We start from the raw sequence: 15555 nt of genomic DNA, 5'->3' as shown, positions 1-15555 counted from the left end.
ACCGAGTTGGATAAAGAGATTGATGAGATGATAATGCTTATGAAGAAAGTTTGAGAGAGTGCACGTTGATGTAAGGACAACTGATGGCAAGAATCAAATGACTGAACAAGAGAGCGTTGGCAAAACAAGGCTGCAAAACAAGGTTTTTAAACCTGGAAAATTAAAGGTGACATAAACAGGGGCAAGTGAGCAGCGACATGAGGAAATGGGTGATCAATTACAATATAAGGTTTGGGATCTAGGAGGCTTCTAACCAGAAGGTCATAAATTTTTCCACCTTGGGATTCTAACGTAGGAGCATTCTGCTTCCAAGCCATTAAGCCTTTGGAAGACAGCTTCTAGGAGGGATGTCAATATTTGTTGAGGAACTTAATCATTTGATGTAAACAAATCTAAGTTTTGAGTATATTTGAATATTGATAATTAGGGGAAATAAAAAGAAGAGATTCAATCTCTTCTTTAGGTGATATTTAAAGTCATGTTAGTTAGTCGTTGACATATTTATGAGCTCTAGAGAATGAGAGATTATAGGAGAGAAATTTTGGCATAAGGGATGTCAATATTTGTCGAGGAACTTAATCATTTGATGTAATCAAATCTATGTTTTGAGTATATTTGAATATTGATAATTAGGGGAAAATAAAAAGAAGAGATTCAGTCTCTTTGTTAGGTGATAGTTAAAGTCGTGTTAGTTGTTGATATATTTATGAGCTCTAGAGAATGAGAGATTATAGGAGAGAAATTTTGGCATAGGATCAAAACTAATTGGTTAGCATTTCAAGGTTTTAATGAAGCATTGTAAGTCTACGAGCATTAGAAAGAGGGGAAAGTGTGTGTGAAGAGGGCCAAGGGTTGCGTGCCTACATTGAAAATCACACCAAGCACTATGTACATTTGAATTTGATTAACGAAAATCATTTTGCATATGTATTTTGTTTGGGCCTACCTATAGTTAGTATGGTGTTGATGGTCTTTGCATAAGTAGCTTATGTAAACATGTATTCACAGCATTGAAAATGTGATGATATCTTGTGTGGGCAATTGATGCCAAGTTCATGAAGTCTAATTTTGTAGATGGAATTGTGTACTACTATTTTGTGTCGAGGGAAAATGAATATTTTGTGAACAAATTGTAGGTATACTCTATGTTGATCAAATTCAACGTTGAATGGGGCTTTGGTTGTATATTGACAAGTTAAACTCAGCCACATCGTGATAGAGTTCAAGAGACTGAGAAATGTGTACTAGAGGAGTTGCTACATGAATGTGAGGAAGATAGAAGTTATGGCCGAACAATGAAGAAGAAGAAGGTGAGATAGCATCCATTGCAAATGAAGCTAAGGAAAAGGTTGTATGTCAGGTTGAATGAATAACTCAGTCGTTGAGTATGAAATGGATGTTTTTATATGTGAACTAGAAGAAGGGCCAATCCTCAGTGAAAATGAGGATGAAGGAGTGGATGAGATTCAAGAATCTCATGTTTTTGCTATGTATAAGTCCACTTTCCATTGGCTCTTCATCGGACCAACAAACTTTGTTGAGTTTTCTTCAATCTTACTGCTATGTATAAGTCCACCCGCCCTCAACTTGATTGTAAACTAACTATTCACTTAATACCCTCTTTAAGCTAGAAGAGGCCAGCTCTAACTCTTTCTAGTCTCTTTCTGAAGAGGTGCCAGCAATTGGAAGATTCTAAACAAATCATCCACATAACAGCAGCCCTCTCTTCAAGTTGGAAGACGTACCAACTCTAAATGTCAACTTAAAATCAGAAGTTCATGCCTTCCATTCCTTTTCTCATCACCGTGTTCTACAATATTAGTTGCGTTGCCTTCATCCATGTTCTTTTTCATCTTCATGATCTGCAATACTAGTTAACTGCCAGTTGATTATTAATCCATGTTTTTACTCATTTATGGGTTTTAAACAAACCAGTCATATAATAACCAGGCATCTTTTAAGCTCGTTGGTAGTTCTCTTTCATGATTAAACTCTTTCATTGTTAGAATTGTTTAAATTCCATTCCACCAGCAACATACTTTACAATCACAAATGGGTCAGTTTCAAAACTCTGCCAATTATCTTATGACTAACATTGTGCACTTGGAAGAAACTCATGTTTCTGGAATGCCCGTGTTCTGTCCGTATATGGAAACATTTTACAGCCAATATGAATATTCCATATGTCCAATACAATAATATCACTGACTCTTGAAAATGGTGGAGTATTCAATGCTCCAGATGGAGGATGCTCTCCTTGGCAGTTTTCTGGGAGATTTGGAGATGGCGCAATCAATTTATTTTTGGAAGTTTTATGTTGAAAGAAGATATGATTATTGTCCACATAGATCGATGGATCAGTTCTGGTCAGGACAACCGCAATTCACACAAAGATAAGGATGACATGGGGACAGCTCCATGTAATGCATATCCCACAGGCTATTTTGATGGGGCTTCACAAGAAGTGAGGTGCAGATGTGGCGTTTGGATTAAAATCACTAAAGACCGAGAGTTTTGGATTCACTGGTACGCGAGAGAGGGATCGAGCATGAAAGCAAAAGCCATTGCTTTGTGGGGGTTATTCTGGATTACAAAATACATGGGTATCCCTCACATACATATCTATGGAGATTCCCATTGCATCATCCACCATATCATTGGAAAAAACAATATTCAACAGAATTCACTACAAGGCCAGCTAAGTCGAATTGAAGAGCCATGGGCCACATACCAGGAATCCACCATTCTACATATCAGCTGGGGCTTCAACAAGAATGCAGATAGGATGTCAAAGAAGGGTCTGCTGGATACATCAGAAGGATTACACATTCAGATAAAAATGACGACAAGGTTGATAGAAGCAGGATGCCTTCTCCTCCCTAGGTAGAACACTCTATCCTCTCTTTCGTGTGCAGAACAGGACCAACACAGATAAGTATCTTTTAATATGCATTTCACTCTTCATTTTTGTATATGGCAAATATGTAAACAATGACTACTGCTGCTTTCGCATATAGATGACAATCTTTGAATATTAGCACTCTCTGGATATAACAGAGGCATTTAAATGCTTCATGTAGATAGTATCCTGAACAGCTTGGTATCGATAGACATATTCTGGAAATATGCTGTTTATATCTAATGTTTTATATAATACAAAACAGGCATTCTTTTCCTGCTGAAAAAAAATAGCTCCAAAAACAGTACAAACCCTAAAAACAAATGCTATAACCCTCTGAATTGTAAACAGCAGAGAAGAAAGGAAAAGGTAAGTGTGAGGTATATCTTAGGCCCAAAACAACATGGTAAGTTGCTAGTATGAAGCTTACTGAGTAAAAACTTGCAATATGTTGTTGTTATGATGACCCAATTGTTTTGGTGAATGCCCTAGATGTGATGATGCATGGCCTCGATGGGTTGGAATGTCCTCTAGTTGTTTATTGCCTGCATTTGTTGTGGGAGAGAAGATATCCAAAGAAGAGAAAAGTGCTATTGGCATTTGGTTGATTATAAACATATCATGGAGAGAACTCAAAGCAAGGTTATGAGCAGTTTAAAATCCACTTCCATATTTTCCATATAGAAGATCTATGCAAAGACTTTATCTAAAATTCTGAATGTTTGTTATTGTCAATACCAAACATCTATGTGGAAAATATAATTCTTTGAAATTTTGAATACCATTTATTTCGCTATCTTGATGGCAAAGAACCATACAATGAGAAATGCCATAAACCTCAAGATACAAACCCAGGAAGCCTTGTGAAGCTCCATCAGGACATATCAATGCTCTCCAAGGAATAGTGTAAATATGGTTTTCGCGTTGCTTCAACATTTACATGTTTTTAGTTGACAGGATAGCTTAAAATCAAATCCCAAACTAATATTGGTCTTCAAAAATACCACCATATGAGTCAAGGAAGTTGGAACTTTGATTCTGAAGGATGTTTATAAAAATTGACAAAGTAGAAAAAAGGGATATGTTTTCATGAATACCTATCAAAAATAATGTAGACAAATTCATTTCACTCATCATGCCATTTGGATAAGAGGATGTAAACATAAAAGGCACCATACCCTTCCAACAGCTTCATCGTGACAACAAAGGAGGTCCTTTTTAATACAGGAATCATAATTTGTTTTATGAGCCTTGGTTATATTAGTAATTCCTTTGAATCTTGCAAAAAAACGGTAGCATTATATTACATCTTTAATAGCATTTAGTATAGGAATGCATAGAGACTGATATGAAATGTGCTTGCAATTTACACAACCAAAAGTTATCATTTGTGCACATTGACATCAATAATGTTATGAATCTCATTCTCTAGTCAACAATTTTAAACCATATGCAGGATGTTTCCATCAGAGATTTGAGCAAAACTTCCAGGGCATATGAGAAATTAACTGTTCAATTTAACATCATTTGTAATGATTAGTTTTTTGATGTCTTGTACATGGGAAACGACCCTTTCTAAACTTGCAAGCAACAAGCAATTCACAAGCAACAATGTCTTCAACCAGCCCATCCTAATCAGAGTGTTGTAGATAGACAGCTATTTCTAGGGAATTAAACTTGTTAAAACAATGAGTTTTTTGTCTCCCAAACATAAGTCCCCAAAACCATTCGGAACAAGCTTGGAGAAACTTAGAAATATTTCCATTGCTTCCTCAACAGAATTTCTCAGTTTAGAGTGGGTTCTCTTGAAGCTCATGGGAGGTATGTAAACTTGTTGCTTATAATATTAAGCAAGTACAGAGTTGCAGCGTAAGTTACCAGAGAACAATAAATAAGTTAAAAGAAATATATCATTTAATATTCAGTGTTAGATTCACTATGACTAGTGGGGGTTATGAGTTTGTGAAGGACCTGGAAATGAATGATTAAGAAGCTTAACATGGCTCTCTGAATTAGTGAATGAATCCTGCTAAGAAAATGACCAACTTGTGAATCGAATTTGGATGAAAGCATTCTAGTAACTACATATCAGAAAGGTTCATGTAACAGGTAAGGAGATTAACCAAACGAATATCCTTTATTGACCGAAATTGTTTACAATACATTCACATAATTAAAATTTGATCAAATTTTGAAATTCACAAAAATTACTTTCCATCTTATTTACATGAAACCATTACAACAGAGGCACTCTGAAAATGCCTCCATTTTTACATAAAGGAATCGGAACCTGATCACTTGAATTTCTCCAATTGAGCCCAGACTCCATGGCACCAACCTGATCACTTGAATTTCTCCAATTGAGCCCAGACTCCATGGCGCCAACCTTCTCAGTTTGGGTCATTTTCCTAGCATATCTCTACCATTATATGGAAAATGCTGAAAACCAAACAACCACCAACTCTCATCTTCTATCAAATCCTCGATTTTTATTGTGGATATCTCTGCTTTGACGGACATCTAACAGTGTTGTTTGATTATAAGAATTAAAGCCGAGTACTCTTAATTTCTCCAGCAATTTCCCAGGTTCTTCCCATACATCATCCAAAATTAAGGGAAACCTCTTTGTCTGCATGCTCTGATTCACCCATCCTTTTACACCTCGTGTAAAAGACAGACTGTGAAACAATCTACCTAAGTAATGGACCATCACATTTTGTCTGCTAAAGAGGGCCATGAGAATCAGAGTTTTGCCAGATCAACCCATCCCAACCATACCAGTGCGCCACAACTCTAATGGACCACTAGTCTTGCAAAAGCCTTTGGTTGAATGCATTGCATAAGCTTATGTGGAAGCCAGGAAAATAGAAATTGATATCGCACAGACATAAACTAAATATCGAGATGATGCCCACTAATGCCAAAGATTTTCTCAATGATATGAGCGATGCAGTGCAGATTTATACTTGTTTCAGTCATAAACCTTCCACTCTTAATGGAATGATAATGAAAAAGAATTAACTTATTTTGTTTCAAATAGCAGGACTTTCTTGTGATTAAACAAAGAACGAAACGAGCAACAAATAAATATATTTAAATTAAATTAAAAACCAACCAACGAAGAAAAAAAAATGAAAGAAGAAACGTTGGACTAATTTAAGATTTCCCTTCACTACAAATAAACAGGCCCTTTGCACAGTTTGCTTTTCGTAACTGTTACTTCAAATGAAAACTCAGCAAATCAGCTCTAAGAGAAATTTGTACCTCGAAAGTAAGCTGAGTTCCTAATTGCACAAGGAGAGAGCAGATTAGACAAGAGCAGAATGTTTTTCTCTGGGGACCCATCAAGGTGAAAGACTGTGGATTTGGGAGGGTGGATCTCAAAAGAGAGGGAGATGCAGAAACATTTGGAACAAACTAAGCTTGTGCGGGAACAGTGCCAGATGCTTCGTCAGCAGACTCTGAGTGCTCTGGTAGTCCAGAAATTTTTTAGAGGAAGAAGGGAAGCTCTTGCTGCAAGGTCAGTGATACATAAGAGTTTTGTCTTAGTTATGGCGAAAATAGTGGAAAGTTTGAAATAAATGCATTCAAACCCAGTTCACAATATTTCCACCAGTTGTTTTTCTTTAATGCAACTGACAATGGGGATATTCTTCATCGTGTAAGCCTGTAAATTGCCTGTAAATTGCTTCATCGATCTATCCAAGTTTCTAGCAATATCCTAACCATATTTATAGATGGGGATTATAATAATTCTTCTGATCGAACCATTATAAAATACAGAGTAAAACATTTTGCCATTTGCTGTCTACAGGCAATGCATCAAAACGTGGAGCAACTAAAGTCTGAGCTTTTAAGACCACCAAGGGAATTTGCTGATTCACCAAGTTGCAGTTGTTAGATACAGCTATCAGTTTAACAGATTTTACACTTCCTTGGGATGGAAACACTTTGGACTATATTTTGCAGATATACATTTAGTCAATTCCAGAAGCTAATCTTCACCCTGCAGGGCATTTAAACCAGCATTGCTGGAGATGGGATGTTTTGGGGAGAGATTTTACTTACAAGACTCGCTTACAAAAGTGCTCAGAAGACCTACAATAGTCACAATAAGCATTTGAGTTTTCCAGCACAATTTTTCTCCATTCCTTTTCAATGGAAGCAATTCCTAAAACTTAAGCAGGCTATTGTAAGTCAAGGTCTCTGCCTTTGTTACATTCAACAGATAGCAACTGTTTTGCCAAGTCTCCTCAATTTTCTTCCTGCAGATACAACTTCACAACTTCCTAGTAATGCTCGTTTGCTCAGTAAGGTCTTGGAAATTGCTGGTTTTGCTTTATCTAGGCCAAATTGTACTTTGCAGACTTTTGGAGATACCCCATAATTTTAAGCCTTCAACTGCAAAACAATCTGATAATGATATGGGAGAGGATGAGGGTCAGATAATACTGCACAAGGATTTAGAGAAGCAAATCCTTAGTGCAGTTAATATAGATTTCCTGAAACAGTCTGAGATTTCTTTATGGAGACATGGCAGATTTTGGTGAAAGCACTAATTCCAATGAGGAGACATGGCAGATTTTGGTGAAAGAACTAATTCCAATGAGGAGCCATCTACAATAGAAGCAACAACTGTTACTGTAATTTGTAGATTTTTGCATCTTTCTATCACAATGTTTCCCCTTGAGAATGTAATGACTAGGCTGGCATATACAACTGAACTTGTTACTACTCTTTGGCATTACATGAAAAGGCGTCACTTGAGCCAAAAGTGAGCATTTATGGAGGATTTGGCAACATTCCTATAACCAGGAGATCCTCTTTCAAGTGGTTGGTTGCTGTCTTTTTCTGTTTTTTGTCCATTTTATAAGCGCATGTTGACAATAACTGATAATGAGGAGTTATATGAGCAACAGAAGCCACTTTCATTCCAAGATGTGAAGGAGCTAGTTAACATTTTGAAAGAGGCATTGTGGTTACTGCTATAGGTGGTCCCCTCTAGGTTTCCTAAACATCTTGAGAAGTCTGTTCAGTCTGTATCAAATCAAAAAGGATTTCAGTTACAGGGAGAGAGATTCAGCATGTTAACAGCTGTACTATTGGCACAGTTGCAGGATTGGAATTGTAGGAAACAATTTTACATCGCTAGATGACCTTCATGCTCGTGATGCAGTTGAGGGAAGATTCTCCTATACTAAGGCTGGAAATGAAAATCCAATTGTCAGTGACCTGCTGAAACAAACACCATTGTTAGTGCCATTTATAAAAAGGGTTCAGAATCCAGATTTATACTTCAGTGCTAGCCTCGGCCAGAGAAAACAGAAGCTCTCACACAGTCTTTTGAATGATACCAAATCAGGATAAGGCAAGACCGGGCTGTTGAGGATTCATTCAGGGAATTAAATGGATTGACATGAGAATAACCTAGAGGAATAATTCACGCAACATGTGTGAATGAATTTGGAGTTGAAGAGGCTGGAAATGATGGGGGTCGTATTTTCAAGGAAACTGCTGATCATCTGCTCTATCCAGATCCTGCCTCTGCCAAAATATATTGTGAACATCTCCAATATTTTGAGTTTCTTGGAAAAATCCTTGGGAAGGCGATGTTTGAAGGGATTTTAGTTGACATCCCATATGCCACACAATGTTACCAGACTCGGAATCGGCAATAAATCGGCGAGGCAAAAGAGCAAAGAGTTTTAATCGGATCGGGAAAAAATCGGCAAATTCATTAAATAAAAATATACACATATATTGAATTAAATAAAAATATAAGTTTATTAAATTAAATATAATTTTAGTAACGTCTACTTGTAAATATGGTTATTGCAAATTAAATTAGTAATATTTTTATATTGCATGGAAATGATAAGGCCATCAAATTTATCATTTCCATGTATCCCATTTCCTTCGAATACAAGTAGATTATAAATATTAATACCATTCAATAACAATTATCCCTAAAATTGTCTAACTGCTTTTGATGTACAAGAGGTCTATATTTCATACTTGATGACCCATGTAAATTTTTTAATTTTATTTTTTTCCAATTTATTCACCATTAGTTATTTCAAATATCTTAAATTTTCTATAAAAGTTATCAATCATCTTATCATTATAATTATTATACACATTAATAATAATTATTTTTACTAAGCTACAATTAAAAATAATAACCATCCTTGTTATCAATTTACAATAATAACCATCCCCGTTATCAATATCCACAACTCGGTAAAAGAAAAATCTCCCGACCGTTGCTGACGGAAGTGAAACGAAAATGAAAATAAACGGTGAAATCAATTTCCGTCAATAATGTTCGCCTTAATTGGCATCCTGGAGGTCAGGAAAGTTGCTCTAACAGTGCGTCTGCGATTGTAGTTGTCCCTCGGTGATATTGCAGAGCATCAGGGAAGACCCTCCCTCTCTGCCTCTGCTCAACATTCTCTTCAGTGAATGGAGCGCAGTCTGCGATCCACTGTGCACGCACGCCTGTTTTTCGCTCAAGAAACTTTCAGGCCTCACAACCATATCAATACTTCATACGTGGTAGGCTCTGCGGCTTCGAATGCTGCTCTGTGGCGCTGCAGTGTTTCAAGTCGGAACTTTTTGCCGCCGAGCCGAGTTTCAAGTCGGAACTTTTTGCCGCCGAGCCGAGTTTCAAGTCGAAACTTTTTTCCGCCGAGCCGATTCATACTCGCGATTAATCGCCAGAATCGGCAATTCCTGTTTCACTGATGCCACATTCTTTCTGAGCAAGCTAAAAGAAAAGCATAACTATTTGCAAGATTTGCCTTCTTTGGATCCTGAGCTAATACCAGAATCTTCTGTCCCTAAAGAAGTATGATGGTGATGTTTCCCAACTGAGGTTCTATTTTTAAGTGAAATGAATGAGTATGGTGAATGAAAGGACGAGGACCAGGTGGAAAGGATGGGCAAGTAACTAATGAAAATGTTATCAACTTTACTCATCTTTTGGCAAACCACTGTCTGAATGATCAGATAAATAATCAAAGCTCTTCTTTGTTGGGAGGATTTAGACAGTTGATACAATCTGATTGGGTAGACATTTTTGATGAACAAGCTCCAACTTCTTATATCAGGCTCAACAGAGGAGGGTAAGGGTATGGATGTTGATGACACGCACTCTTATGTTCATTATTCTGGAGATTATAGTGAGGATCATTCTGTCAGAGAGGGCCATCACTTGGTTTCAGATACTTGCAACCTCCAATCTGTATTCAAAGTACTGCTCCTAGAGATGTCGCCGAAGAAGCTCTTGACCACTTACCAACTTCAGCAACATGTGTGAATCTTCTTAAGCTCCCTCCCTACAGAAGTAAAGAAGTTCTGCAGACTAAGCTGCTTTATGCAATCAGTGCTGATGCAGGATTTGATCATATCTAGCTAAGCAGGGAATCTGATGCCTAATCTCAATGGGTGTTGTCTACATATGCTATGAATTGGCTTTCCCAGCTGCCATTTTTCTCAGACCAGCCTGCTTACAGTCGAATCTACCCAAACAGTTGGACAAGGACATGGAAACCAGCAAAATCTCATGGCATAGTCCATCTGCCAAATGATACCTTACCAGACCACTTCCCTGTCCATCTGCATGCTTGTGTTCTGTCTGTCTGCTTTTTGGTTTCTCCTCTGAATTGGGAACACACCAGAATGGATTTTGCATAGCATGGGGAACTGGAGTTTGAGTGCAGCTGGTACACACCATGGAGGTGACATAAGACAGATGTAAAAGGAGGATGTAGCTACATGGCAATGGACAGAGACAGAAACAGAATGTAAACAGAGACGGCTGCCAGCAGAGGAACCCAGGGCGGGAGTCAACATGCTGCCAGAAAACTAAGAAAAATGGCAGCCGGGAAAGCCAACTCGTAGCATGCATAGACTAACAGATCATTCATACACCATGCACAATGGAAAATAAGCAACATAGGCATGCAGAACTAGCCCTTCTATTTTTTAAAAACAAATCTCACAACGGAAATAAATGGAGTACCCCACAGCTCAATGTCACATGAAGAGATTTCAGTTCGGGTTCAGGTTTAACAAGGATAAAGTTCAATTCAAATTTGAATTTGGCAATAGAGATAATACAAGGTTCGTCATTAAGTTCATTCATATACAAGTTTCAAATTTTCAAAGTGTATAAAAAATTGCTCTTTTCAATGTAACAAAGCACCCTGCCCTCTAGCCTATAGACAGGGATAACAAAAAGAGTCAGACTTTACTAAAATAACCGGGGTATTGAATTTGGTTGAGGAATATAACAATCATTCCTCCCAACCACCCAAGATAAACCATGTTGATATATAGAAAATATTTATGACCATAAAATTTATATTAAAATATACTTATATATACTGGATGGGTCAGATAAGATGCTGGGTGGTCTGCACCCTATATCACTGAGTTTCCTTATCCACCCGTTGTCAATCAATCTTTATTGACCTCAGTCAACCCACTGAGCAACAGTGGTAGCCAGGGATCATCGAGTAGATGGAGCGAATTTTGCATTTGCAGGAAAGTGTGGTGCTTCATCTCTGCTTGGGCTTGCAAATCAACCCTTCTATAACCCTATGAATAGCCTGTCAAAATTTGTGCCAAATTTGTATAACTTCGGTGAACCTTAACCAAAGCTTAAAAGTTTGCCTGAATTTGAACCTTGTGCTTCAAATCCAGCAAACCTTGTGACTTAGGCACAGCCTTCTGTGCCTCAAAGTGACCCCTCAGTACCATGCACTGTCTGAAAGTTTTCTATCTTCTTCAAGGTCTGAAACTCTTCACAGCTACAAACAGTACAATCCCTAAAACACTCTATACTCCCAGTGACCTCCCGTTACTCTCTCTACAGCTGCCCCTTTCCTCTTACAGTTCAGTTAACCACTATTGCATTCGCAACCACAAGCCAATAAATGTGTATATAGAGGAAGCAGGAAAATACCAAACATTACGTTTGACTTTTTCGATACAATGTTTGCCATCAAATTCTTGGTAACTGAAAATGTCCATTATACCAGCATGGAAATGTTCAAAATGTCCATTACATTTGACAGACTATATTGCAATGATGCAAGGGCCATAACAACTTCCCCTTTTCATTTACAATTCAGTTAACAGTTATTACAATATATGACAGCAGGCCAATAAAGCATGTACAAGGGACATAGGGAAATACAGTATACATTCGACATTTTAAATACAACATGCACCAACAACTTCTTGGTAATTGAAATTTTCTATGATACTAATAACACATAATTGTTCAAACGAATGCTCAATTTTATTTAGCAACAAGAATAAGAAACTAGATTGTGTTGCCATAGACTTCCATCTCCTACATTCAAGGGTCATTCCATCACTGCAAATTTCTCACACCACACTTCCATATACATAGCTTCCTAATTGTTTTGAAAGTGATGGTGATGGTAATGATTTCTTATCATAAACAAATATGACCATTCCCACTCACGAAGGTTTCAAAATTTATTTCAGATAACATGAAACCATACCCTATTTCCTTTTATGCTTTGCATCACAGATCGATCCTTATGCCATGAGAAAATATAAATAGTCAAATGCATAAAATATATCACATTACCATTCAAAAAAGAAACATTTTACACAGTACAAATCCTTGACAATTTTCTTCCCTATTCCAACCTCAACAAAAGTACATGATTGTATAAAAAATCGACTACCAACAAAAACTCTAAAGTTAAAATGACATCCCCAAAAAAGATGAAACTTTCATAACCGGATGACTTCACTCCTGCCATTGCACCTAAAAGATCAATATAAAACGTGTTAGCAGTGAAACAAGACAATATTAAAGAAAACATTAAAATCACTCTGTCACATACCTACTCATTTACTTCTCAGAGGAGTTTGGCCCTCTTTTCTTTCCAAAAGTAACCACTGCAAGGTAGAGCAGTAGTGTCAATAAAATTCATTTTCAATATGTAATTTAATGTTTTATTTACTGAATGCTCAAGTGTTATGAAATAGAGTCCTTGCACAATACATTCACGTGTTTCAGCACACATAATTTCCAGATACAAATGTAGATTCAGATAAGTTACCCGTACAGCACAAGATATTATAAATTATATGGAAAAAAATCCCAATACAAAAACTACAATCAAGTAACTGGTACAAGTAGCATTCAAATTGTCCAAAATTTTTGAGGATCGTAAAAATAAGAATATAGAAAGATACAATTAAATAGCAACCACTCTACATTTAGACTTGTAAAATCATTAACATGTCTCGTGAGAATAACTTGGAAGAATGACAAACGTAACAATTTGAAACAGGCATAAAATACAAATAAAATATCACAATTTATAAATCATAAATGAAGAAGGGTCAAGAATCCGGCAACAAGCATCACGGATTTTTGGTGGACCAGCAAAGTCTTTATATTGGAAAAAAAATCCACATATTTTGGCCCTTGGGTTATCTGCGAGATAGGGTCATGTGTCAATTCAAATAGCTAACTGAATCAAGAAGCGAGATTTGAATAAGGGGCAGTACAGTCTCCGACACAGATTAAGTAAACAATCCATTGATTAATCAAATCCTAATTCCTCAAAAGCTAAATTCGGACTGGATAGGTAATGTTCATTCGTCATTTAACAGATTGCTTCGACAGAGTAGCATGTCATTCTCTTTGAAAAGCTCAGACTTATCTAATCTTAATGACAAAAATTCTAAAAAAAAAAAAACAACTCATCTAGTATTATTGATGATTTTACAACAACATTTACTAAAGGCCCCAACGCCAAAAAAAGTGTGCCTAAACATTTTGATTCTCCGGAATCAAGGCGGCATGATCAAAATAACTGTAAAATAATGACATTCAGGTAACTGAATTTATGCATAACAATAAGAACCGTAGTTTATTTTATGCAATATACTTTTTGTTTATTTACAAAAAATAACCTGCTACCGGATACATGGATCCGCACTTCAGATCTGGATCAAAGGAATATCGTGGTGCATCTAAACATATGTAAAAGGAATCGATATGGAGAAACAAAAGCTCACAGAGGTAACACACTGTTAAAAACACAACAAACCCTATAAAAAATAGCGGAAGACCAAGGGAAATGGATCAGCAAAAAAACTTACCTGCGGTAACAAACCGGCGGTTGTATTGCATTCGCTTGTGGGCGCGGCCTCTAGGCTTCTTCTTCTTGTCTTGCTTGGCCACCTTGGGCGTCTGCCCTCTCACTTTCCCTGCTCGGGCAAGGGAACCATGAACTTTACCTGCACCCACTCACAACCAAAAAACCCTTAAGGACTCCAAGATTTTAATGGAAAAATACAGATCTCACGCAACAAGCAGTCTTCAGGCTCCAAAAATTTAGGAGACAGAGCTTGAGCGACATGTTATTAGAAGATCTGAACTTACTCATTGTGATACAGCAATTTCAATGGTTGAATACAGGTTCAATCTCCTTCAATTAGCCGAGAGCTCTTCCAACTCTAAAGTCAATCTGCGAAGTAAGGATCAGACTGATTAGGGTTTGTCTTTATATTGTGGTTGCAGGTGAAGGGTTTAAGATTTAGGGTTTACCAATAAAGGTCTCGTAGTCCGATAACCAATGCACAGGGTCGAATAAACAACGTTGCGATAAACAAGGCTCTCTCGAGAACTATTACAAGCACAATAAATATGGTTGTGCTAGACGATATTTAGTTTAGGTTGCTCTTATTGCTCGCATAACATAGCAACATTTGTGTTGGTTTTATGGTGCCAATGAGATTGGAAACATTAGAATCACTCACAAATGGAACTCTCATTATTACTACTTGCCTTACCACAATTCATTTAAAAATATAATAAAATTAAATATTTTCAAGTGTTAATAACGTTGGTGAGTGCTCTAACACAATTATTTAATGATGTCAAAATTAATTGGTTTTTTAGTAGGGGATTTAAAGAAACATCTAATTAATATTTTCTTGCGTTAAGATGACTATTATTTTTACAAGTTTTCACATAGTAAAAATATTTTTTAAGTTTATTTTTTAGTTTAGATTAGGAGCTAAATAAGAGATGACTATTACCTTTACAAATTTCCACATTAGTAATAAGATTATTGAAACTATAACTTTAATATTTTATAAAATTCATGAAATTAATCATGTTTTTACCAGTTAAACTTGTTGCTATTTTGAATGTCATGAATAAACAAAGTAATACAATATAAAAATCATCATACCAAACCATTTAATGACTTCAATAATAATAAAAAACAATAATCCAAAAACCTCCATGGTTATTTATTCAGTGGATTTTTGTCATCTCATAAATCAATTCTATTCCAATATATTACATTATTAATTGGAAGTAGACATTCAAAATTATGACATCACTTCTTATAAACTTTAAGAAATTAGAAGGTTGAGTATAAGAATGAAATTTTAAAAATAGAAAGGTAGTTGAGCATAATGATGACAAAATAATTTTTTATTAGTAAATTAAGTTATCTTCCATAATGTGGAGCTCATTTATTTCAAAGCATGTAAAATTAAGCATTTAGGAGGTGTTGATTTTATTTTTTTGAAAGGAAGACATGTAAAAGCTTTTAAATAGTGTGTAAAGCTTTGCATGTAAAGCAGCG

The 15555-nt window shown here is 36.4% G+C and overlaps 1 protein-coding gene and 2 pseudogenes across 1 annotated transcript; 2 read left to right on the top strand and 1 right to left on the bottom strand.

Moving 5' to 3' along the window:
* The first annotated feature begins 6222 nt into the window (after nucleotides 1–6222).
* On the top strand, nucleotides 6223–7525 carry LOC149210645 (E3 ubiquitin-protein ligase UPL6-like; annotated as a pseudogene).
* A 1948-nt stretch (nucleotides 7526–9473) lies between these two features.
* Nucleotides 9474–10312, top strand: LOC149210644 (E3 ubiquitin-protein ligase UPL6 pseudogene; annotated as a pseudogene).
* Nucleotides 10313–12494: 2182 nt separating this feature from the next.
* LOC149210643 (small ribosomal subunit protein eS30z/eS30y/eS30x) lies at nucleotides 12495–14636 on the bottom strand. Its single transcript, XM_089396755.1, has 5 exons — nucleotides 14505–14636; nucleotides 14340–14424; nucleotides 14057–14194; nucleotides 12787–12841; nucleotides 12495–12707 (listed from the first exon to the last, which is right to left on the bottom strand). Exons 2-4 carry the CDS (start codon nucleotides 14341–14343, stop codon nucleotides 12795–12797), a joined length of 189 nt encoding a protein of 62 aa, XP_089252881.1. The 5' UTR covers nucleotides 14344–14424; nucleotides 14505–14636; the 3' UTR covers nucleotides 12495–12707; nucleotides 12787–12794.
* Nucleotides 14637–15555: the final 919 nt, after the last annotated feature.

Source organism: Pinus tabuliformis, chromosome 1_2, assembly GCF_031772625.1.
Source record: "Pinus tabuliformis cultivar Carrire ecotype Pingquan chromosome 1_2, CPIR1, whole genome shotgun sequence".
Classification (NCBI taxonomy): Eukaryota; Viridiplantae; Streptophyta; class Pinopsida; order Pinales; family Pinaceae; genus Pinus; species Pinus tabuliformis.
The sequence above is the reverse complement of the archived record's forward strand: the minus strand, read 5'-3'. Positions and strand labels throughout refer to the sequence as shown.